This window comes from Nuphar pumila, chromosome 8 (genome assembly GCF_984573655.1).
Source record: "Nuphar pumila chromosome 8, dmNupPumi1.hap1.1, whole genome shotgun sequence".
Taxonomy (NCBI): domain Eukaryota; kingdom Viridiplantae; phylum Streptophyta; class Magnoliopsida; order Nymphaeales; family Nymphaeaceae; genus Nuphar; species Nuphar pumila.
This window is the reverse complement of record NC_143256.1, coordinates 116,039,108-116,063,854: the sequence shown is the minus strand read 5'-3', so window position 1 is coordinate 116,063,854 and position 24,747 is coordinate 116,039,108. Positions and strand designations below refer to the sequence as shown.

Below are 24,747 nucleotides of genomic sequence, written 5' to 3'. Positions count from 1 at the left end.
ATATGGTAACACGGTCAGAGACACTAATTTGTGACCTTGGCAATATATATTGCAGATATTAAATCATTCAATCTTGAAACAACTCCATGAGAAACTGGTGAATACAATAGTACCGTAGTGGTTAGGTTAGTTGTAATCCTATCCTCGTGGAACCATGAGGAGGTGAGGTGGTTATACTTGCAATATATTATGTAAACTATGTTAATGACTCAAAACCACACGATTGTCTCATTGGCATGCCATGGGAGATGACCGGTCTGCACAAGTATTCACTTGTATAAAGTGGTGAATAACCTGGGTTAAAAGATGTTGGGAGGTTCTGTTAATGGAAGTCAATGAATCCACTTTCTTTTTTTCAGTAGTCTCATTCCAAGTTACCATTTATATAACCAAAAAGGGTTTGCACAATGGAAAGCAGGATCATCTTTTCCTGGTTATTAGATTCTTTTGGAATTTAGTAGTTCTTGGTGTGACATTAACTGAAGTGAAAATTTTGCAGCCATTTCACTTGTAGATCTCTTGGTGAGTATTCACACAGACATCTATACCAATTTCAACCAAAATTTTGAGATGTGTTACCACTATTTGACATGACACCGTCATTGAAGCACATTTTCACTAGCATATCTTGAGCTCCCTTTGAACCTTCATGAAGTTTTCTTCTTATGGTTTTCTCTCAGCTGACCCTGATGGAAATCAAATCACATTACAAGAGAAGGCAAGCATCTCAATAATAATTTTCCTCAAAAGAAAAGGACTGTCATTGTTCATACTTCTTGTCTGATTGCTTAATTGTTTTGTTCAGCTTCTCCCTCTGTGTACGGCTGGCAGCCTATTGAGTCCTCATGTTGTAAGCCAGCATTGTCCATTCTTAATGTGGACCTAAGCTTACTATCTACTCATACTACAAGCCTTGGTATTTACCTATGCTTTCTCCTATACAGTAGAATCCAGTTAATATACACCACAGAGCATCAACATTTTGAAATATTTTTATGTCAACTTGATCCGTGTGAAATACACATAAGTCCAATAACAATTTCTCTTAGACCTTACATGATTATCCCCACATATTACTTTTAGTTGTTTATCTATTTCTAGGTGAATTAAGAGCCCGGTGCATTCATTCACCTTTTGTATCTCATCCTGATGACAATCAGTAATAACCCCCTTCGAGTTGCCACTTGCAATGCTTAAAAAAGGTTCACCAGCTTGTTTCACCAGGTAGAAATGGGAAATTATTGGTAACTATTGTTAATGCCATGCTATCTAGTAGATCATACCAGCTTTTGAATATGTTTTGGAATGTTTTGTGGATCAGCTCTATGAATGATCTGCATAGTTTATTTATCAAGGGCTTCATAGATTAAAAGCTCATAATGCAACTAAATTTCGAGATAGAAAAATACATTTTTTATATTCAAACAACTTAATCAAAACTCCAAAGGGTGTTTCCTAATAAAGGGACCATGTTCAGTGCATCTATATGTTCAGCTTAAGCTGATAAAGCTTGCACCTATGATTTTCTGATAGACAATATGGTGCTATTTATAGTAGTAGATGTTTTCCCATTTTGAACTATGGCATATGCAGTAACCTATGATTAAGGATGAATGTAGTTAATACTCTTGTTAATGTCAGACTTTATTATGGATATCTAACCACAGTTTCCTTCTTATCTCTTCCATCGGGTTACATAGACATGAAATTTCTTGACCCGTCTGCTTGTTGCCATGTGAAATGTAATGAAATTCTTTTATAGATATAACCTAACGTTTTGTTAATTCCAAAATCACCCTAAATTGTCCAGCTGGCAGCATTGAATGATGGGCACTCGATGTGTGGGAATGTTCGGATTTTATTTGGTTCAATAGCATATGGCCAGATATCACAAATGTTGCCTTTTTTCTAAATTTCTTGCAATTTCATCACAAAAATTCATAAAACAATAAATATTCAATAAAATTGCAATGAATTCAAAATGCTATGGTTTTTTAAAACATTATGCGCTTAATATGAATTTTAGCTTTTTTATGTTATATATTTTTCATATTTTCCTTTATATTTTATACTAAATTTTTAATAGTTACATGCATACAGAGAATTTTCCAATATTTCTTAAGAAAACACTTTTTTAGAAAAGTCTAGCGAGTTTTTCCTTGCCAAGAGAAACATGAGAATGAGGTTTGCGACATTATATGGGAGCTGTTAACTTTCATGACCATACATAGATGTCAGTAAGCTTACCACAAATTTATGATCATAACAATTTTGTAGATGAAATGGTGGTGGAACAAATTAGTCATAACCACCATGAGCATTTCAATAATTTTCATAAGAAATCAAATTAAAAAACAATATGCATTTCTTCTTTCAAAAAAAAATGAAAAAGAAGACGATATGCATTCCCAAAGTACAGCTACATGTCATTTTCTCTTTATCTACGTTAGATAAACCTGCCAGCCAGCTATTGTGGCCCACGTCCATGTTTTGACATTTAGCTACATCAACAATGGCACGAACATATTTAAACACTCCAATTTTTAATAAGTTTAGTGTTCAAAACTTCAAATCTTCTTTATAAATGTACCTGAATTTTTAATAAATTTAGTATTAAAAACTTCAAATCTTCTTTATAAATGTACCTGTAGGCTTCTTTTAATTTTAAAATACATTTTATGATTAACTTATCAATCAGACAAAAATAATAGGCATCTTCATATTATGCATATCTTAATGGTTTTCTTTGAAACATCAAGGAGAAACTATGAAATTACATACCAGTATTGTGCTACTCATATATTGCAGAACCAATCTGACACACTATGTAATTTAGTGGGGAGACATACCAAACCCTCTCTCTTTGTAGTTTGGTGCCTGACGCTGGTACACATGTTAGACATAAATACATTAGTTCTTTGTAAAATTACCAAATCCCCATTGTGGCTATGTAGTCAAAAGCGCTACGTGGTGCCTAGTCAGTGGAACCCTAAAAAGACTAGGTGGGACTAGTCGGTACCTTAATAAAAAAATTTTAAAAATGCAAATAAACTGCTATAATTAATAACAAACATGTATGCAACATAAAATCAATCAACAATAAAAGATAAAAAAAATGTCTAACAGAAATGTATATAAATGAAAGAACGAAAGAATAAAATGTATATAAATGAAACAATCAAAGAACCTAAAATAAATTAGAATCAAAGAATCACATTATATATATATATATATTGCATTTGTATTGCATTAGGAAAATTCAAGTTGAGATTGGTGAATCCATCTGTACATTCACATAAAAAGAATAATAAAATAGCATATGCAGCAGAGAGAAAGAAACACATTAACATGTGGCTCATGATATAAGATTAGGTACATGTAGGAGCTGACTTATAGAAAATTATGCATTTGATTACTATCATTGATATAGAAATATAAGAAATAGAGAATAACAATTAATTTTCCACAACAGAATGTGCTTAAACAATAATCTAGGAAGAATAGGCAGAGCAGTATGCTTAATAGAACCCCTGTCAGGAACAACTATACATACAAAATTGAATAAAAGAAAAAATCTCACAAAGAGAAGATGATAAAAGCCTCAATGACACTTAATCTATAAGCAGAAGAAGAAAAAGAAGAAGAAGTCGCAGAGGAAAGGGGAGAGAAGAAGAAGAGGGGAAGGAAGAGAGAGACAGAGAGAAGAAGAGGATGAGGAAGGGGGAGAGAATAAGAAGAGGCAGATTGAGAGAAGAAGAAGAGGCAAAGGAAGGGGGAGAAAGAGAGAAGAAGATGAAGCAATGAAAGGGAGAGAGAGAAAGAAAGACAGATAGAGGAGAAGAACGAGAAGAGGCGAAGGAAGGGGGAGAGAAGAAGAAGAAGAAGAAGAGGCGAAGGAAGGGGGAGAGAAGAAGAAGAAGAAAAAGAAAAGGTGGAGGAAGGGAGAGAGAAGAAGAAGACGAGGCAAACGAAGGGTGAATGAAGGCGTACCTGGAGGCGGCAATGAAGATCAGCCGTCATCAGATAACTCTCTCTCTCTCTCTCTCTCTCTCTCTCTCTCTCTCTCTCTCTCTCTCTCTCTCTCTCTCTCTGTGTGTGTGTGTGTGTGTTACTCAGAACCTCATCGGTTGGGACTTTGTTATAAAACATATCATGCGATTCAAAATCACATGTAATTCGGACGAAGCGTCTCCAGGGATGCACCAAACCGATTGCATTACCGTTCTTCTTGGCTTTTTTTTATTCTTGGCCGAAATTTGGGAGTTTTGTGAGGTTTTGAGTGAGTGTGAGGTTCGATCTTGAATGAGAATGTGGCTCTTGATTCTTGTGTCACATGTTTTTCAAGGGGAATGAATTTGTGCAAGTTCACTGTTTTCTTTTTCCAATCGTTGGTTGATTGCTTGCTTGAATATGTGTTTTGTTCACGCATTCATTGGCTACTTTGGTTGATTGCTTGCTTGAATTTGTGCTTCATTGGCTACTTTTGTAATGAAATGTGATTAATACAAACAAGTGCCTCTTATGGGCAAGAACAACATACACAAATGGAGACCGGTCAAGATACAATTATGAGCACAATGCCACTTATGGGCAAGAGAAACAACATAAAAAAAAAATATTATTGAGAAAATGCTCGAGAACAAGCTTAGAATACAAGAGGGGGTTCACCCCTATTTATACACAAAAGAAAGCAATCTAGAGCCATTGGGAGTGCTCCCAATGGCTAGAAATATAGTCGTTGGGAGCTCTCCCAACAGCTCTATTTTAAAGAGCATTATAAGGACTATAACACCTTAATCAAATGAAAAAAATACAAAAAAGAACAAATCCCTAAAGTGCCCCTAATGGACACAACTAATTACATATAATGAAATGATGAAAATACCCCTAATGTGTATTACTTATTACATCAAGAAATATACATACATATTAATGTATATAATATGTACATACACAAAATCCATAAGTATATATATATATATATAAACTTTAACACTCCCCTTAAACTTATGGTGTAATCATTGAAAGTTTGTCAAGCAAAAAATGAAATCAGAGAAAAGGAAGAGCTTTCGTAAAGAAGTTGGCCAACTGAAATTTTGATGCTCCATAAGGTAGGATGATGGTATTCTTCAAGTACTCTTCACGAAAGTAGTGACAATTCATTTCAATATGTTTTGCGTACTCATGAAATGTCTGATTGTCGGTTATGTAAATGACGCTTTTATTGTCACAGCATAACCTTAAGGGTGATTGCATATGCACCCCAATGACATCCAATAATCTTCTTAACCATACTATTTCAGATATTGCGGTGGCCATGACACGATACTCAGCTTCTGTACTTTCTGTTGCTGCTTACATTTTCAAGACACCAAGAAGTCACTTACAAATATACAGAAACCTGTAGTTGAATGTCTATCCAGTCAGAGTCAGTATAAACAATTAATTCAAGTGAGAAGGAGGAAAACAAAACAATCTCCTTAGAAACAAAATTTTATAAATATCTAATGACACACATAACGACACTCATGTACATAGTGGTAGGGGAATGATGGAATTGACTGACATTATGAATTGCATGTGAAATATCAAGTCTGGTAATGGTCAAGTATGTAAGGGCTCCAATCATTTGTTGGTAAGGAGTAGGATCATCCAGAGGTGTATCATCATCTATCTTCATTTTTGTATTTATTACTTTAAGAGTGTCCACCCTTTTCTCATTTGTTATTCCAGACCTATCTATGATGTCAGAAGCAAACTTGATTGAGTTAGAGAATAGCCACCTCAATTCTTAAAAAAATATCTAAGAAAGCCTAAATCAATCATTTCAAAACTTTGTTTTAAAACATTCTTGATGAAACTAACTTCATGTTTGTCTCCTCCAATGAGAATCATATCGTCAATATAGTAAAGGAGGATAACAATACTTGTATCAAATTTCTTGATAAACATAGTAGTGTCAGTATAACAGGAAGTAAAGTCTAGTTTCATCATAACAAAACTAAAACGATCATAACAGGCTTTAGGCACCTGTTTCAAACCATAAAGGCCTATCTTAAATGAAGCACCTTTCCAACAGGAATCACATATCCGATGGTGGATCCATAAACTTCTTCCTTCAATTCACTATTGAGAAAGGCATTTTTGACATCTATTTAATAAATATGCCAACATCTAATGGCAACTACTGCTATAAGAGTTTTAACGAAAGTCATCCTAGCTACTAGGGCAAAAGTTTCATCATAATCTATACCATATTCCTGAGAGTAACCTTTGGTCATTAATCTAGCCTTATGTATTTCTAAAATTCCATCACTCTTTGTTGTAATTTTAAGCATCCATCTACCATCCTATTGTCCAATAACTTAGTAGCCTTGACATCTATGTCACAGGGATTCAGCCAGACACGTGCCACACCCGCATTGACACGATGCGGGTGCAAGTGCGGCACCCGGTGCGGTCAACCCGACCTTGGGTGCGGTCAATGCACCCAGGGTCATTTTGGTCAATTTTTGGATTTTTTTTTAAAATTTTCCCTATGAAACCTCGTGGAAGGCTGGAAGGAGACGACATGGAGCCCTCGACTCGGTAACTGCCATGGAGCCCTCACCTTCATCCTCTTCTTTGTCGTTTTACCTTACTGGTTGGACGCCACCGTCGATCGCCGGTCCAGCTAGACTCAACCTCGCCAAGGAGGTGCGGTTCACGAGGAGCCACCATCATTGGATGGGGCAATTCGCTATTCCCAACGTGGTGCCATTGGCTGGAGCTACCCAGGAGATTATCATGCCCCTCTCAACTTCCTTTTTTGAGAGCCAATGAGAGGCAAAGTAGCCCCTTAAATAGAGGAGTCATTATGGAATATTATGTGGATGCTCTCAATATTATTGGCAACAAGGTTGAGCCAATCAATGCTCTCTTTTTTTATAACGTGTGAGACTGCCCTTTATTGCCCTCACCCTATCACCAACGGTTTCAAGGCATTTAAATGGCCTCTCACGCATGATTGGTTGGATCTTCACATGGCCCCACTATTACTATTGTTGATTCAGACCCATAATGTGTAACGGTTCTAGACCCTCTTTATGAAGTTCATCCGGACCCAGAACCTGAAGTGGGCCCAGACCCAGTACTTGAAGCAGTCTTGGACCCAGTACCTAAAGTGGATCCTGACCCGGTTTCTCAAACTGGACATGACAGGCCAGATTTGCCCAACTCTTTTGGGTCGACCGGAGCCAACCTGCCCCATGACTTGGATGCTCACCACCACCTTCTTCAAGGTGGCATTGAAGGGGTGCCTCCTCCCTGTACGTTTGACCCGCATCGGAGGGACCCCCCTTCTCTCTCTCTCTCTCTCTCTCTCTCTCTCTCTCTCTCTCTCTCTCTCTCTCTCTATATATATATATATATATATATATATATATATATATATATATATATATATATATATATATATATATTTTGCCGCACCCCCGCACCCGCACCCATGTGACATAGCTTGACATGTAATTTTACAACAGAATGCACACACCTGAATGAACAAACCTAGGTGTTTGTAAAATGCACAAACATCAATCATAAAAAGGAACACCTATTGGCAAAGTGAAATAAAATAGAGGATATTTTTCAATGTTTTATAATGGAAACCTACAAAAGCCTGCATCCTTTCTGAAATGAAATGGGGATCTTCAAAACACGAGCTTTGATTAACAAGAGCAAGTGTCAAGAATGACACTAAAGCATAACCCTTAAAAAGGGTATAACTGGAAACAAAATAAAAATAAAAATGTATTCTTTATTGATATGAAAAACCAATTGCTTAAGAAGCATTGGAGTGAAATACAAGAGGGGCTGCACCCCTTTATATACACAGCTGAAAGAGGACTCAATAGAGCTGTTGGGCACAGTCCAACAGCTCTATTTAGAGCGGTTGGAATGTGTCAGTCCAACAGCTCTATTGCTAGTCAAGTCTGGACAGGACTTGACTAGCAACAGTCATTCTAGTTCAAACTGAACTAGATGACATAAAGACAAAAAATAAAAATAAAGGAAAAAAAATACAGAAAAGAAAGAAATTAAAAATGTATTTATATATATAATAATATAATATTATTATATATACATATATATACAGTTTTACATTTTAACACTCCCCCTCAAACTTACGGTACAATGAGCGAAAGTTTGTCTAAGAGAAAGTGAAATCGAGGAGCAACGAGAGGCTTTGTAAAGAGGTCTGCTAACTGATATTCTGAAGTGACATATGGCAGATCAATTATCCCGTGTAGATATTCCTCTCTGACGTAGTGACAATCCATTTCGATGTGTTTGGTGCGTTCGTGGAATGTTCTGTTACTGGCAATGTAGATCGCACTTTTGTTGTCACAACACATTTGTGAAGCCTTTGTTGCTTCAACTCCCATGTCAGCAAACAGTCGTCGGAGCCAAACTACTTCCATGGTCGTGGTTGCCATGGCTCTGTATTCAGCTTCGGTGGATGAGAGAGATACCTTCTGCTGCTTTTTACACCTCCACGAGATTAATGATTCCCCTAAAAAGACACAAAAGCCAGTGGTTGAGTGTCTGTTATTGGGATCACCTCCCCAATCAGCATCAGTATATGCAATTAAATCAAGAGAAGAGGAGGAAGATAAGAAAAGTCCTCGTGAAAGAGAGGACTTGATGTATCTGATAATACGCACGACTGCTCCCATATGAACAGAAGTAGGAGCATGTTGAAATTGACTTGCTGTATGAACAGCATGTGCTATATCTGGTCTGGTAATGGATAGATAGGAAAGTGCCCCGACAAGCTGTCTGTAAGGAGTAGGGTCTGCAAGAAGTTCTCCATCATCAATCTTCATTTTAACATTAACAACTTCTGGAGTGTCAACTTTCTTATCATCAGTAATACCAGACCTGAAAACAATATCAAAAGCAAATTTAGTCTGAGATAATAAATATCCTCTAGGAGAATAAGCAACTTCAATGCCTAAAAATATCTCAACAAGCCCAAATCAGTCATTTCAAAATGAGATTTAAGAAGTGTTTTGATTGTTTCAACTCCCTGTTTATCGCTTCCGGTGATGATCATATCATCCACATAAAAAAGAAGCACAATGATTCCTGCATCAGAATTCTTAATAAACAAAGCAGTGTCAGTTAAACAGAATTGAAAACCAATATCAATCATAACACGACTAAACCTATCATACCAAGCTTTTGGTGCTTGTTTAAGTCCATAAAGAGCTTTTTCTAAGCGAAGGACTTTACCCTTAGGAATACTTAGACCAGGAGGGGGTTCCATATATACTTCTTCAACTAGCTTTCCATTTAAAAAAGCATTTTTGACATCCATTTGAAAAATAGACCATTTTTTGATAGAAGCTAAGGCAATTAAGGTTCGGACAGTAGTCATACGAGCCACCGGAGCAAAGGTTTCTTCATAATCAATCCTATATTCTTGGGCATAACCTTTGGCTACTAAACGGGCTTTATATCTTTCAAGAGTACCATCACTCTTGGTTTTAATTTTATAAACCCATCGACATCCTATAGTTTTCTTCCCTGGAGGAAGATCTTGAATATTCCATGTAGAAGCCTTTTCAAGTGCATCTAATTCAACTTTCATGGCTTCTATCCATTTGATATCATTTTTTGCTTGAAAATATGTGGATGGTTCTTCATATGAGTGAATTAATGCAATAACTGCCCTATATGTGGGTGAGAAAGACTCGTATGATACAAACTTTTCTGGAGGCCTCGAGATTCGGGATGATTGTCTAGTTGGAATGTTAGAATATTTCTCAAGTGCACATGGAGTATTAGACTCTTGTCGCCTGGAATATTGAATACTAGTATCTCTATGAACTTCTTCATTTTCAACATTAAGATCAATAATTCTTGGATCATCATCAAAGTTACAATCAAGGTCATATTCATCAGATGTTGATGTTAGATCTAGCAAAAAGGAGTACTCAGTGACGTCTTTTAATTTTCTAAAATCAAAGAAGCTCTCCTTTTCAAGAAAGGAAACATTTCTAGACACATATAGTTTATTATTTTTGAAGTCAAAACATCTATAACCTTTCTGGTTTTCAGCATATCCTAAAAAGGCACAGGGAATCGCACGAGGGGAAAGTTTATCATTTTTGTCAGTAAATATGAAACATTTGCACCCAAATATTCTTAATCTAGAGTAGTCTGGAGAAATGTTCATAAGTTTTTCAATGGGAGTGATATTTTGTAACGAAGAAGATGGCATCCTATTAATGAGATAGGTGGCAGTTAAGGCAGCTTCTGCCCAAAAGTCTTTAGGGACTTGATTTGCTATTAATAAAGTTCTAGTGGTTTCTATAATATGACGATGTTTTCGTTCTGCCAGTCCATTTTGTTGAGGTGTATAAGGACAAGATCTTTGATGTGTGATGCCATGCAATTTAAGATAATTTTGAAAATCTGTGGATAAAAACTCTCCCCCTGAATCTGTGCGAAAAATAGTAATATCATTTTGAAATTTGTTTTTAACCATATTATGAAAAGTTTGAAAGTATGAAAATACTTCAGACTTATGTTTGAGAAAGTACATCCACGTATGTCGGGAGAAATCATCGACAAAAATAACATAGTAAACAAATCCTCCTTTAGAAATTACTGGTGCAGGACCCCAAACATCCGAGTGTATTAATTCAAGTGGTCTTGAAGAGAAAAAGGTTCTGTTCTGAAATGGTAATCTTTTCATTTTGCCGAGAATACAATCTTTACAATCAAATGATTCAGAGTTACAAAATTTCCCTAGATTTGGAAAATGTTGGATTTTGGCTATATGTGGGTGACCAAGTCTCTTATGCCACAGTTCCAACTCTATTTTTTGAATATTATAACAAAAAGCTTTCTTCGGCATTTCCAAAAAATCCATGTAATAGAGTCCTCCTTCTCTACGGCCTTCCCCAATCAGCTTGCCTGACTGGCGATCCTGTACCCAACAACCATGAGAAGAAAAAGAAATATTACACCCATAATCAGAAATTTGAGATACAGATAAAAGATTTAAATTTAATTTGGGAACATGTCTAATTTCTGGAATAAAAAAAATTTTTGTTTTATAAATTTTTTCAAAATCTCCTATTCCTTCTATTTCAAGAGAAGTCCCATCAGCAGTAAAGACCTTTGACACACTTGTTTTATTTTTAACACATTTGGATAGACTTTGATTATTTGGAGTCATATGAAAAGATGCACCAGAGTCAAGAAGCCAAGAAATTTTACCTAAATCAGAAAAAGATGAGGCTGCTGCGCCGGTTGAAGCTTCAGATGAGGAAGAGGCACCTTTGATGAGAGGCTGAAGGATCTCCATTAGTTGGGCCAGGGAAACTGGTGCATCCTGATCTTTAGGCTCCGATCCAGCAATTGCAGCTCTTTTTTCTCTCAGCTCCTTAAGTTTGGGACATTGTGGCCTGTAGTGTCCCGGTTCATGACAGTGATGACAAATAACTTTCTTCTTATCATAGTCACCATTTTGTCGGTTAAAGTGAGGAGGCCTATATGATCGAACATGATTCCCTGGTCTAGACACGGCTAAAACGGAATCATCTTCAATTTTTAAAGAACTTTTCCGGAGACGATTTTCTTCCATTGTTAACTCTTCAATAGTTTCCACAATAGAAGGAATTTTTCCCCGGTGAAGTAGGGCCGATTTAGTGGTTTCAAATTCCGGCCTTAATCCAGTGATAAACTGGTAAAAATGTTCAACATCGAGTTGTTTCTGACGAAGCTCGATGTCTTCGGCACAATGCCACTTTGGTTCTAAAAGGGAAAGTTCTTCCCAAAGTTCGGACAACCCATTGTAATATTCACGAATAGTTTTGTCTCCTTGTGTCATCATTCGAACTTTTTCTTGGAGGTTGCACACGTGTGCAATATCTTTAAGGGAATACATATTCTTAAGGTATTCCCATGCCTTATCGGCATGATCAAATTTGGCAAGACTTGAGCATTTTTTAATGTCAACGCTATTGATAAGCCATGACATTATCTTTGCATGAGATATTCTCCATTCTTTCCATTTCTTCTCGTATGAGGCAATAGCCTTGATTTTCTCTTCTTCCGATAGAGGGACGTCTTTATCTCCCTCCTTTTTAGTAAGAGATAGCTTAGGTTCCGAATCAGAACCATCCACAATCCCCCATAAGCCTTTTCCCCATATATGGTGCTTCATGATTGAAGCCCATGTTACATAGTTCGTATCGCTTAGTTTCATAGGCATGATGGTAACTTTATCATTGTCATTCATCGATTACAAGGAGAGAAAGAATAGGGATAGAAGAGAAACAAGAAGGAAAATGAGAAAGAAAGAAAAAAAAAAACAATACAACAAGATGTGAAATCTTCTCCAATGAAGTGATAAAACACTTCTCTTCAAGTGGCGAACACTTTTGCAAACGGGCACGGAAACCGAGGCAGCTTTTCCTCAAGATTTAGTACTTCCGCGGCTTTGATACCATGAAATGAAATGGGGATCTTCGAAACACGAGCTTTGATTAACAAGAGCAAGTGTCAAGAATGACACTAAAGCATAACCCTTAAAAAGGGTATAACTGGAAACAAAATAAAAATAAAAATGTATTCTTTATTGATATGAAAAACCAATTGCTTAAGAAGCATTGGAGTGAAATACAAGAGGGGCTGCACCCCTTTATATACACAGCTGAAAGAGGACTCAATAGAGCTGTTGGGCACAGTCCAACAGCTCTATTTAGAGCTGTTGGAATGTGTCAGTCCAACAGCTCTATTGCTAGTCAAGTCTGGACAGGACTTGACTAGCAACAGTCATTCTAGTTCAAACTGAACTAGATGACATAAAGACAAAAAATAAAAATAAAGGAAAAAAATACAGAAAAGAAAGAAATTAAAAATGTATTTATATATATAATAATATAATATTATTATATATACATATATGTACAGTTTTACATTTTAACACTTTCATGCCTCCAATATCTTCTTCCAAAACATCCTTTGAAAAAAAATGGAGTTTGGAACAGAAACTTTGCAAGTAACTTACATGAACATGATAGTAATGAGGTGGACACACCGACTATTCTCACATAAGTAATCAGTCACTTACCAAACCTCTCACACGCTTGCAATCCTCCAAGCATTTTTGAGCATTCAACACTGCCTTCTTAAGTTCTGGCAACCATTTTTCCATCACAGTCCTTTCTTGCTCAGAAGCTAAAGTAAGGCAGAAGCTAGCAGCCCTGTGACATATCCAAAATAAAAGGGCATTCAATTTCTAATATTCTATGTAACCAACATAAAACAAGCACAGACTATTAAAGATATAGAGATGATGATGGATGAGAATGTGATCAGTAACCATGCAATCAACAAAAATACATTCAATAATAACCATTTCTTGCACACAGGACCCAAAAATCCGATAATAAAAAGAAAAGAAGCTCCTTACCTCTCATATTCTTGTTTTGCCCGGTACGCATCGTTCAGCAATGAACGGCCGCTGTCAACAAAATCCTGGTGTATGTGGACCCGGTTGATTGCATTTGACAGGTCTTCTAGAACACTAGCCTCGGAACCCCGAAGTTTCAAGCAGAATTCAAGCGACTCTAGTACAGATGCTAAGCCAACATCTGACCCTTCCAGGCCTGCAAAGTAAAACTTATTATACACCACAGTAACATCTGACCCTTCCAGGCATAGCAATGTTGTGTCCTTTCCATGTGTATGCCTACATGACAAAGGATCGTAGTTTCAAGGATCTTAGGTATTTATAAGAATCTATAAATTTGAAGCCAAAACTCCAATACTGGTTCATTGATTGAAAGGTTTAGCTGCAGAAAATTATGCAATGTAAGGAAAAGAAAACAATCTAAAGCCGCCAGGTTGCATATTGTGCACACGCAACTCACACATTGCATTTTCTAGCATATCTTGGCATTTGCAAGTGCCATAGTAGCAAGCATTATCTATTTCTACACATTGTCGGATGGCAACCTGAGTGGTACTGAAGAGCAGCTGAAACACGACAAATAGATGGAATTGCTGATGGGTCTCGTGCACCAGCCCTTGCAGTTAATATAGCAGCATTCTTTTCTGCAGCAGCAAATGTTTCTGGTCCTGCAGATCCAGCCCCTCCCATGGACTCTAAAAAAGCCTATTCACAAAGGAAAAATCTAAGCATGAATACACAACTAAATATTGAAACTCCGATTACTACAACAATGCCAACTCTTGGTTCTGCATCATCAAAAGCCACACATCTGTAGCTTCACATAGAAGCCCCATGCAGGTATGGTAAAGTAGTGTAGGCAAAATATCCTAATTAGTAGATGACAAATAAAAAGAGCATTGGACAGTTTGAATGAAACATAAGTTGGTGGCAGCTAATACATTTCTCTGATAAATTTTCATCATTTATAATCACTATATCACACATAAAGATGGAAGCATAATGAAATCTGAACTGGTATGCCTTTGCTTAAACAGTCAGCAGTCAACCAATAATCTCACATATGCCACCAGGAGACAGGAAAACCAAAAATTTAAGAGGATATTTCTGGGCAATTCCTGACTATATTATTATAGATTTATAGTAATGCACCACCACTAGAAGTCATCAGCTCAGTGTTGATTTCATAAAGCGTAACACATGTAGCTGAAGTACCTTAGTTCAACGAACTTGTATCCAAAAACATGAAGATCAAAGACCTCCAAACAGACTTTTTTTTTCTGTATCCACATGCCGATGCAGACCGGCAAGACGAGAAGAAGAAGAAAATTAATCAGAATCTGAAGATAATAATGAATATCATCAAGAAGACTTTTCATGGAACTCGAGTAACCTCCTAGATCTAGTGATCCACAAACTATTCTTTGGTTTCACCCCACAGACCCTTCAAAGATAAAAAAAATTACAACACCACAGTACAATTACGGATTTTTCTCAATGACACCCCTGGAGATGAACCACAGGCAGAACAAAGGAAACCCCAGAAGGCCACAACCAGCACACTAGACCATCCATCCTTTTCCAAAATTTCATGAATAAGTTAATACAAACATAAATACATACATATGCAATTGTATACAAGAAATCTAGGAATCACATCTACTTGCACATAGTGTATTGACAGTAGTACAACAACAACAACTACGCCTTCATCCCAAAACAATTGGGGATAGTGTATTGACAGTAGTATAATAAAAAAATTAGTTAATAATACTGACCTGTGGAGTCGATGGCAACATGTAAAGCCTGTTATCTGGACTTCCGCTGAAGGCAGACGCCTCCTTTTCAATCAGATCCTTGGCACTACAAGATTTTTCTGCAACTGCTGTGCATGCAGGAATAATGGTGCTCAGGGCATAACTTCTTGCAGCTACTGGCTGCTGGCTCCAAAATGCAGCAGCATCCTACAGAAAAGAAAACTGATGAAAACTATTTCAACTCAAAGAAGGCTGGATAGTTCAACATATATAGCAAGAACATGCAAAGAACATGAAAATACTATAAACAGAATATTGCCTCTCCACTAATTGATAATATATGTTTGTGTATTATAAAAAAACACAATTAGGTAAGTTGTAGGGACAATCAAATAATTTCCTATGCAATTTGTTCAGTTTGATATTCAATATTTGAAATAAGATCCAAGTAAAAAATCACGGATTTCAAAATGCCTGAAAAGTTACGTTCATATAACATTAAAAGGTGGAAATGAAATTAGAGATAAGATGCAAATAAATGACAAACTCCCAAATTTTCCTAAAGCAACTCTTTCATATGATTCTCAATTTTCTCATCTGTGCTTATAAAGAGTATGAAATTATCTTCATAACCATTCTTTCTTCTTTTCTAAAACAAATGAGCATATATATATATATATAAGGTACTAGATCCCAAATGACAAACACAAGTACCGACTTACATCCTAGGCAACCAAATATATATGAACATTAACTCATCCTTTACCTACCTTTACATCATCCTATAAATAATTAACTCATCCTTAATCTACCTTTGCATCTCCCTATACAATATTAACTCATACTTTATCTACCTTCAAGGTTTACAAAACAAATGTCAAGAGATACATAAATTACACTGTTATCACTATTGGGAAGTCAAATGACCAGAATGCACTTGTCAATGTCAAAAATCCAAAATTGCCCTGATGGACAGAATGACCAAAATGCACCTGGTCGGCCTAGCAAAGACTAGTAACTGTAGACCATCACAAGTTGTTATTTATTGACACTATTAAACTGGACAAGCATCTTTTCAACGTAACTCATTACTCATTAGCATTACGCACTCCACTATTTTCTAAATCAACGGAGAAAAGTATGTTCTTCAAATAAATATCCTTTTTATCAAATATTGAAATCCTCCAGTCACTTTAGAACCCACCATATTCACTGATATCGGCGATATTTTGAAAATATAGCAACAAATTCTGATATTTTAAGGTAGCCAATAATATCAGGAAAAACTCGAGATATTTTCAAAATATCACTACAATGAAAATGTCATCATAATATCATGATGTTTTTGCAAAGTTTTTTTTAAATCTTATTTTTATATATTTTAAGTTCAGTTTTTTTATTTTTTTGTTTCTTTTGTATTTTAAAACTTGTTTCTTTATATTTTTGTCAGAAAAATAATAGAAAACCTATTCTTACTTACTATTATTTATATTTTTCAACTTTTTAAGCTTCCAAGATTTTCCTAAGACTGTCCACCTTTTGAGAACATCTCCGGCAAAAACCCTCACCGAGAAATTACCTTGAACGATATAGGTGACTATGGTGTTAAAATATATATATACATTCTTTATTATATACCCAAAAACCTGATAGGGGTATTTTGGTAATTTCTCTGTACCATTTTATTTTTTAGGTTTTTTTTTCTTCCTCTTAACTCCACCTGTGTATAACTGTTTAGTTATACACTGCCGGTCCCAAGCCCGGATAAAGGAGGAAGGTTGCGGTAGGCCAGTGACAACCAACATAAAAACTTAGTCATACCTTATGAATATGAACCAATATGAGAATTTCGTTGGGGCGTTCCCTACTAAGCGACGCGCTGTACTCTATAGGCCCGAAGGCAGTGATAAATGGGCAAGGGTTGCTAGGTCGTCGCCCGGAAGCGACGTGTCACACCAGCGCCTGGGTGTGGTGTCAAATAAGCAAGGGTTCCCTCACTTTGTTGGACGGGTGGGGGTAAAGAAGTTAGTCCAACACCATAAAATTAGGTTAGCCACTTGGAACATAGGGTCTTTAACTGGTAAGTTGGTAGAGTTAGTAGATGTTATGTGTAGGAGAAAGATTGATATTTTATGTCTACAAGAGACCAAATGGGTAGGTGAGAAAGCAAAAGTGATAGAACCTTGGGGATATAAGATTTGGTATACAGGAATAAATAGGAATAAAAATGGAGTAGGGATTGTTATGAGTCGTGAGTTTATAGATAATGTAGTTGAGGTCCGTAGGAAGGGTGATAGGATTTTACTTATTAAATTAGTATTAGGTACGGATATTATTAATATTATTAGTGTTTATGCACCTCAAGTAGGTTTAGATGATTCCATTAAGCGTCAATTTTGGGAAGATTTAGATGGAGTACTACAAGGGATATCTTATGGAGAAAAGCTTTTCATCGGCGGTGACCTTAATGGACATGTAGGCATTAGTAGGGATGGATTTAAGAGTACCCATGGAGGCTATGGCATAGGAGAAAAAAACGAAAGTGGAGAAAGGATTTTAGATTTTGGTTTGTCCTATGATACGATCTTAGCAAACACTTGGTTTAGGAAGAGGGAGTCTCACCTAGTAACATTTAAAAGTGGGGTTAATATGAGTCAGATAAATTTTTTTCTACTTAGAAAGAGAGATAGGGGTTATTGCATCGATTGTAAGGTTATATCGGGAGAAAGCGTAGCTACACAACATAGAGTCTTAATTTTAGATCTTAGAATAAGACAATGCCGCAAAAAGGATAGACATAGGATAGATCTTAGAATTAAGTGGTGGGCACTGAAAGGAGCTAAACAAGGTATGTTTGTAGAGCAGGTAGTTAAGAAAGTTGATTGGTGTCTCGAGGAGGATTCAGAATCAATGTGAAATAAGATAGCGGGTGGCATGAGAAAGGTGGCTAAGGAGGTATTGGGTGAGTCTAAAGGCAATGCACTGCTAGGTAAGGATACATCATGGTGGAACGAGGATGTCAAATTAGCTATTAAGGTTAAAAGAGAGTGTTATAGAAATCTAAGTAAGAGTCGTGATAATGAGAATTTTGAGAAGTATATGATAGCAAAGAAGGAAGCTAAAAAAGTAGTTCGAAATGCGAGGGATAAGGTATATAAGGCGGTTTATGACAAGTTGGATACCAAAGAGGGCGAGAAAGATATTTATAGGCTTGCAAAGATGAGAGATAGGAAATCGAGGGATCTGGATATGGTTAGATGTATCAAAGATGAAACACAAAGGGTTTTAGTCAAAGATGAGGAGATTAAGGAGAGGTGGAAAGATTATTTTGATAAGCTATTTAATGGAAGTCATGCTCAGGATCTTGGAGACTTCTCCATTCCTTTTCATGAGATGAATCGTGACTTCATGCGCAAGATTCAAAAAAAAAAATTGTAAAGGCTTTGAAGAAAATGAAATCGAGAAGAGCAGTTGGCCCAGATGGTATACCTATCGAGGCTTGGAAATGCTTGGGAGACAAAGGTTTAGAATGGTTCACAAAATCTTTTTAACAAGATTTGGCGGACAAATAAGATGCCTAATGAGTAGAGGAAGAGTACTTTGGTGACTCTATATAAGAATAAGGGTGATATACAAGATTGCACAAACTATCGTGATATAAAACTCATGAGTCATACTATGAAACTTTGGGAGAGGGTGCTTGAGTCTAGGTTGAGAAAGGTTGTCATGATATCGGAGAATCAATTTGGTTTTATGCCTGGAAGATCAACTCTAAAAGCTATACATCTTCTTAGACAACTTATTGAGAGATATAAAGAGAGGAACAAAGATTTGCATATGGTTTTTATTGATTTGGAGAAGGCATACGATAGAGTACCTAGGGACGTTCTCTGGTGGACAATGATAAAGAAAGGTGTTTCTCTCAAGTACATTAGTATAATTAAAGATATGTATGAAGGAGTAGTAACCAATGTCCGCACGTGTGGAGGGGTGACAACCAATTTTCCTATAACGGTTGGGTTACATCAAGGATATGCTTTAAGCCCTATCCTATTTGCTATAGTGATGGATGAGCTTATGAGATCAATTCAAGAAAATGTGTTGTGGTGTATGTTGTTTGCTGATGATATTGTTTTGATTGATGAGTCTAGAGTTGGGGTTAATGCTAAGTTAGAATTATGGAGACAGACATTGGAAGCAAGAGGTTTTAAGTTGAGTAAGAGTAAGACAGAATATATGGAATGTCGGTTTAGTAAGCAACGAAGTAGTGATGGGAATGTAGTGAAGCTTGGTGAACAATAAATACCGGTGGATGATTGTTTCAAATATTTGGGATCTATCATTCAAAAGTATGGAGAAATTGATGGAGATGTAAATCATAGGATAAAGGTTGGGTAGATAAAATGGAAAAGTGCAACTAGAGTGTTGTGCGATCGTAGAATGCCATTGCGGTTGAAGGGAAAGTTTTATAGGACGACTATTAGGCCTGCTTTATTATATGGTACGGAATGTTGGGCTGCCAAGAGACATCATATTCAAAAAATGAGTGTAGCTGAGATGCGTATGCTTAGATGGATGTGTGGAAATACAATAAAAGATAAGATTCAAAACGAGGAGATACGTAAGAAGGTAGGCGTTGCACCCATTGAAAATAAGATGAGAGAGAATCGTTTACGGTGGTTTAGACATATTCGGCGAAGGCCTAATGATGCTCCAGTTAGAAGGATGGAGAAATAGAAAAATATATTAGTTAAAAGAGGTCGGGGTAGGCCTATAAAGACATGGATGGAGATGATAGGAAAGGATATGAATGCTTTGAACCTCACCGAGGACATGGCATTGGATAGAAATGATTGAAGGAGAAGGATTCATGTGGAAGACCCAGAATGATTTTCTTTTTTGGTTCATATCGCCGACCCCAATTGTTTTGGGATGAAGGCGTAGTTGTTGTTGTTGTTGTTGTCTTTTTTTCTTCCTCTTCTTTTCTTTTTTCTTTTTTATTTTTATATGTAATAAGGACCACATGGGGCCTCACCCATCTAGTCGTTGGGCCCAACGACTAGAAGGGAGCTCCATGTGGTCCCCTCTCTCACTTTTCCTCCTCTATAAAAAGAGGGCTCTCCCTCTTGTAATGTATTGGCTTTTGAAGCCTTCTTGTTCCCTTCTTGAATAATATTTTCTTTGCCTTTTAGGCACTTTACCCCTTAGTGGGTTATTCACGCATGTTACGTGCTTGTGTTCTTGGCTCTTTGCTTGCCTCCTTTGAAGAATTCTTTACATCATTTGTGCTTCCGCTCTTTTCATTACATGGTATCAGAGCCATTGGTTTTTTACTAATCTTGGAAGATCTTTTAGAGCTCTTCATATTCTTCTCCTCATCAATGGAGCACGAATCAAGAGTTGAGCTCTCCTTCAAACTTAATGGCGCAAACTATCTTATGTGGGCATCGACTATGAAAAATCATCTAAGAGGTAAGAAATTGTAGGCTTTTGTGATGGGCACCACTCTTGAACCCTTTTTAAAGCTCACCAAAAATGAAGGAAGTGTTGAAAAAGCTCTAGATGGGGAAGACCACATTAAGGCGGTTAATGAGCACCAATCCAAAGTTGAAGATTGGGAAAGTAACCATGCCAAAATGTTGGCATGGTTCATGAACAATGTTGATATTAAAAATTCTGCCAACATTGCGAAATTTAGGAGAGCCAATGAAGCATGGTTCTTCTTTAAGGGTATGTATACCCAAAAAGATCTAGCTAGACAATTTTTTTGTCAAGAAAAAAATAGATTTACTAGACAAGCGGATACGAGTGTTCGTGATTATTTTAGTGCTTTAACTCTTCTTTGGGATGAACTCGTTCTTCTTAGGCCCAAGTGGGTGGCTCCGAAAGATATTGAGTTAAGAAGAGAACAAATTGAAAAAGAACATTTCTTTCAACTCCATCATGAGCTTAGGCCGAAATTTGAACAAGTTAGGGCATCTTTTCTTCATAGAAGTAAAGCCCTACCTATTGAAGATGCTATTGCCGAAGTATGTCAAGCAAAAACTCGTCTTGGCATAAGTCTCAAGAATGATGAAATTTTGGCCGTTACAAGACCGTGAACAAATGTAAAAGCATATAGACCTCCCCATTTTTCAAAAAACAATGGGCATAGAAAGGGAGTGATTTGTTACTATTGTAATGAACCGAGGCATATTAAACTGGTTTCTCCAAAACTCAAAGGAAAGGTGGCCACGGTTGGAGAAAATTCTCCAAAGAAGGAAGAAGAAAATGTCAATGGAGGAGATATCAAAGAAACTCTTAGTCATATTTCCGAAGTCCTCCAACATCTTCTCAAGACTTCTTCAATATCAACTTCAGGAGCCGCCAAAGCTTATTCATCATCACCTCCAGGTACGTGGATACTAGACTCCGGTGCTTCTTTTCACATGACATCTCATAAAAACTCTCTTTCTAATATTTTTTCGAACCCATATCTTCTTATGTTTCAACGGTCGATGGGACATCCTTAAAAATTGAAAGTATTGGAACATTTGATTTAAAATCCTCTCAAAATTTTTTTGTCCCTAAAGTAAGAGTTGTTCCAAAAGTTAACTTAAATCTTTTCTCAGTTTCTCAAATTACCCATCATGGTTGTCAAGTCTCTTTCTCACCTAAAGATTGCACCGTGCAGGATCTCCAGTCAGGGAAGCTGATTTGGCAAGGCCATAGGAGGGGCAATATTTATTTTATGAATTTTTTGACTCTTCCATCCAAGTCATTTTGTAATTTTGTAAATGTCAAAAGTATTGAAGTTTGGCATAAGAGACTTGGGCATCCGAACTTTTTAAAGATGTTTCTTTTTCCCTTTTTGTACAATACTTGTAAAAACAAACATATGACTTGTAAAGATTGCATTTTTGGGCTAAAGCTATTCCATTTTCTCAAAGAAATTATGTTCCCACACGGCCGTTTGAACTTATTCATTTCGATGTATGGGGTCCTTCCCCTGATGTATCTAAAGGAGGTTTTTCTTATTACGTAGTCTTTGTTGACGATTTTACTCGATTTACATGGATTTACTTTCTAAATCGCAAATCCAAAGTTTTCTCTTTTTTTTAAAGAATTTCATGCAATGGTCAAAAATCAATTCTTAGGAATCCTATCCATTCTTAGATCTGATTTGGGAGGAGAATACATGTCTAATGACTTTCAAAGCTATTTAAAAGAAAACGAAATTTGTCATCAACGTTCTTGTCTAAACACTCCACAACAAAATGGCCTTGCAAAAAGAAAGTATAGACACATAATAGAGACAACAAGAACTCTATTAGTTTCCAAAAATATTCCAAAATCTTTTTGGCCGAAGCCGTTCTGACTTCAACATATTTAATTAATAGAACACCCTCATCCTCTTTGAAAAATCTTTCTCCGTTTGAAAAGCTTTACAATATGTCTCCCGACTATAAAAGACTAAGAATTTTTTAATGTAAGTGTTTTGTTCTAACTCACAAAAACGATAAACTTTCTTCAAGGGCAATTGAATGTACTTTCTTAGAACATGGCGAAAAAAAAAAGTTACCGATGTTTTGATCTATTAAATAACAAACTTTATATCTCAAAAGATGTCACCTTTCTTGAAGAAGAAAATGGTTTTCGCATAACCTAAATGAAAATATTGATTATTCCTTTTTGTTTGACTTGTTACCTCAAGAAAAATGCATAGATGATCATGTTGAATCGATTGAATCTCTTATCGAGGATCATATTGAACCTCCAAATGATGAACAACATGACCTACATGAAAACTTAATGAAAATGTAACAATTCACACACAAGTTTATTCTAGAAGAAATCAAAATAATCTCCCTTGTGCCCTTGAGAAATTCTCTCAAAACGAATCGATAGAAGAATCCTCTCAAAGAAGATCAAATCGTATTTCTAAAGTACCAAATAGATTTGTATCTTATGATACCTTTTCTCCAAATTTTCGAGCGTGTTTGTTAGCTCTTCACTCTTTCCATGAACCATCGCATTATAATGATGCCAAACAATATGCCCATTGAAATGAAACAATGGAACTTGAACTTAATGCCCTTAATAATGCACAAACTTGAGAAATCGTTGATCCCCTTAAAGGCAAGAAACCCATTGGATGTAGATGGATTTTTAAAGTAAAAATTAAAAGTGATGGTTCATTAGAAAGATTTAAGGCTCAATTAGTAACCAAAGGATATGCCCAAGAATATGGGGTGGATTATGATGAGACCTTTGCTCATGTTGCTCGAATGACTAGTGTTCGGGCTCTTATTGCAATAACTTCTATTAAAAAATGACATATTTTTCAACTTGATGTTAAGAATGCCTTTTTAAATGGAGATCTGGGTGAAGAAGTTTATATGGAACCACCTCCTGGCATGAATCTAAATGGTAAAATTTTGAAATTGAAAAAGACATTATATGGCCTTAAGCAAGCTCCCAAAGCTTGGTATGACAAGTTTAGTAATGTATTAATCAATTTGGGTTTTATTTCGTGTTACACTGACACTGCTCTTTTTGTTAAGAAAACAGGTGACTCCATTGTTATTCTAGTTTTGTATATTGATGATATGATCATCACTGGAAGTGACAAAAAGAGAGTAAATAAAGTTAAGACTATGTTAAAGAAAACTTTTGATATGTTTGACTTGGGTTTTTTGAGATATTTTTAGGTATTGAAGTGACGTATTCCCCTCGAGGATACATTCTATCTCAAATGAAATTAGCAGCAGACATATGTACTAAGTCAGGGGTTTCAGATGAAAAGAAAGTTGAAACTCCTGAAGTTATAAATGCAAAACTGAGACTTGAGGATGGTGAAGATCCTACTCCTTACCGGCAGTTGATTGGATCCCTCACTTACTTATCCATCACCCGTCCGGATATAGCTCATGTGGTTCATGCTGCAAGTCAGTTTCAGCATGCACCTACTTCAGTTCATATGGCGGCTGTGATGAGAATTGTACACTACATCAAGAACACCATCTCCAAAGGGTTTTTCTTATCCTCATCTTCATCTCTTAAATTAACTGTTTATATTGATGCAGACTGAGGAGAAAATCCCAATGATCGAATCTCAACTACTGGTTTTTGCATGTTTTTAGGTGAATCACTTATTTCTTGGAGATGTAAGAAGCAGCAAAAAGTTTCACTATCATCCATTGAAGCTGAATATCGAGCCATGACGATGACAACTATGTAAATTGTATGGCTCAGAAGTCTTCTCTGTGATATGGGTGTTCTCATTTCCTCTTTCACCAAGATGTGTTGTGATAACAAAAGTGCAATTTACATGGCAAGCAACCACACCTTCCACGAGCGTACCAAATATATTGAAATGGACTGCCACTATGTGCGAGATGAATTTCTTAGAGGAACCATTACTTTATCATATGTTACTTCAAAATATCAGCTTGCTGAATTCTTCACCAAAATGCTCCAACTCCGCGATTTATGTTTCTTCTTGGCAAACTTTCGGTCTTCTCCCCGTAAAGTTTGAGGAGA

The 24,747-nt window shown here is 36.4% G+C and overlaps 1 protein-coding gene across 1 annotated transcript in view; it reads right to left on the bottom strand.

Moving 5' to 3' along the window:
- AUG5 (HAUS augmin-like complex subunit) overlaps window positions 1-24,747 on the bottom strand; it is a 35,638-nt gene that overhangs the window by 1,406 nt on the left and 9,485 nt on the right. Inside the window, exons 6-9 of the mRNA XM_090015790.1 lie at window positions 15,247-15,432; window positions 14,014-14,173; window positions 13,469-13,664; window positions 13,127-13,259 (exon numbers count right to left, since the gene is read on the bottom strand). Coding sequence (XP_089871916.1) covers window positions 13,127-13,259; window positions 13,469-13,664; window positions 14,014-14,173; window positions 15,247-15,432 — 675 coding nt within the window. The remainder of the gene's footprint in view (window positions 1-13,126; window positions 13,260-13,468; window positions 13,665-14,013; window positions 14,174-15,246; window positions 15,433-24,747) is intronic.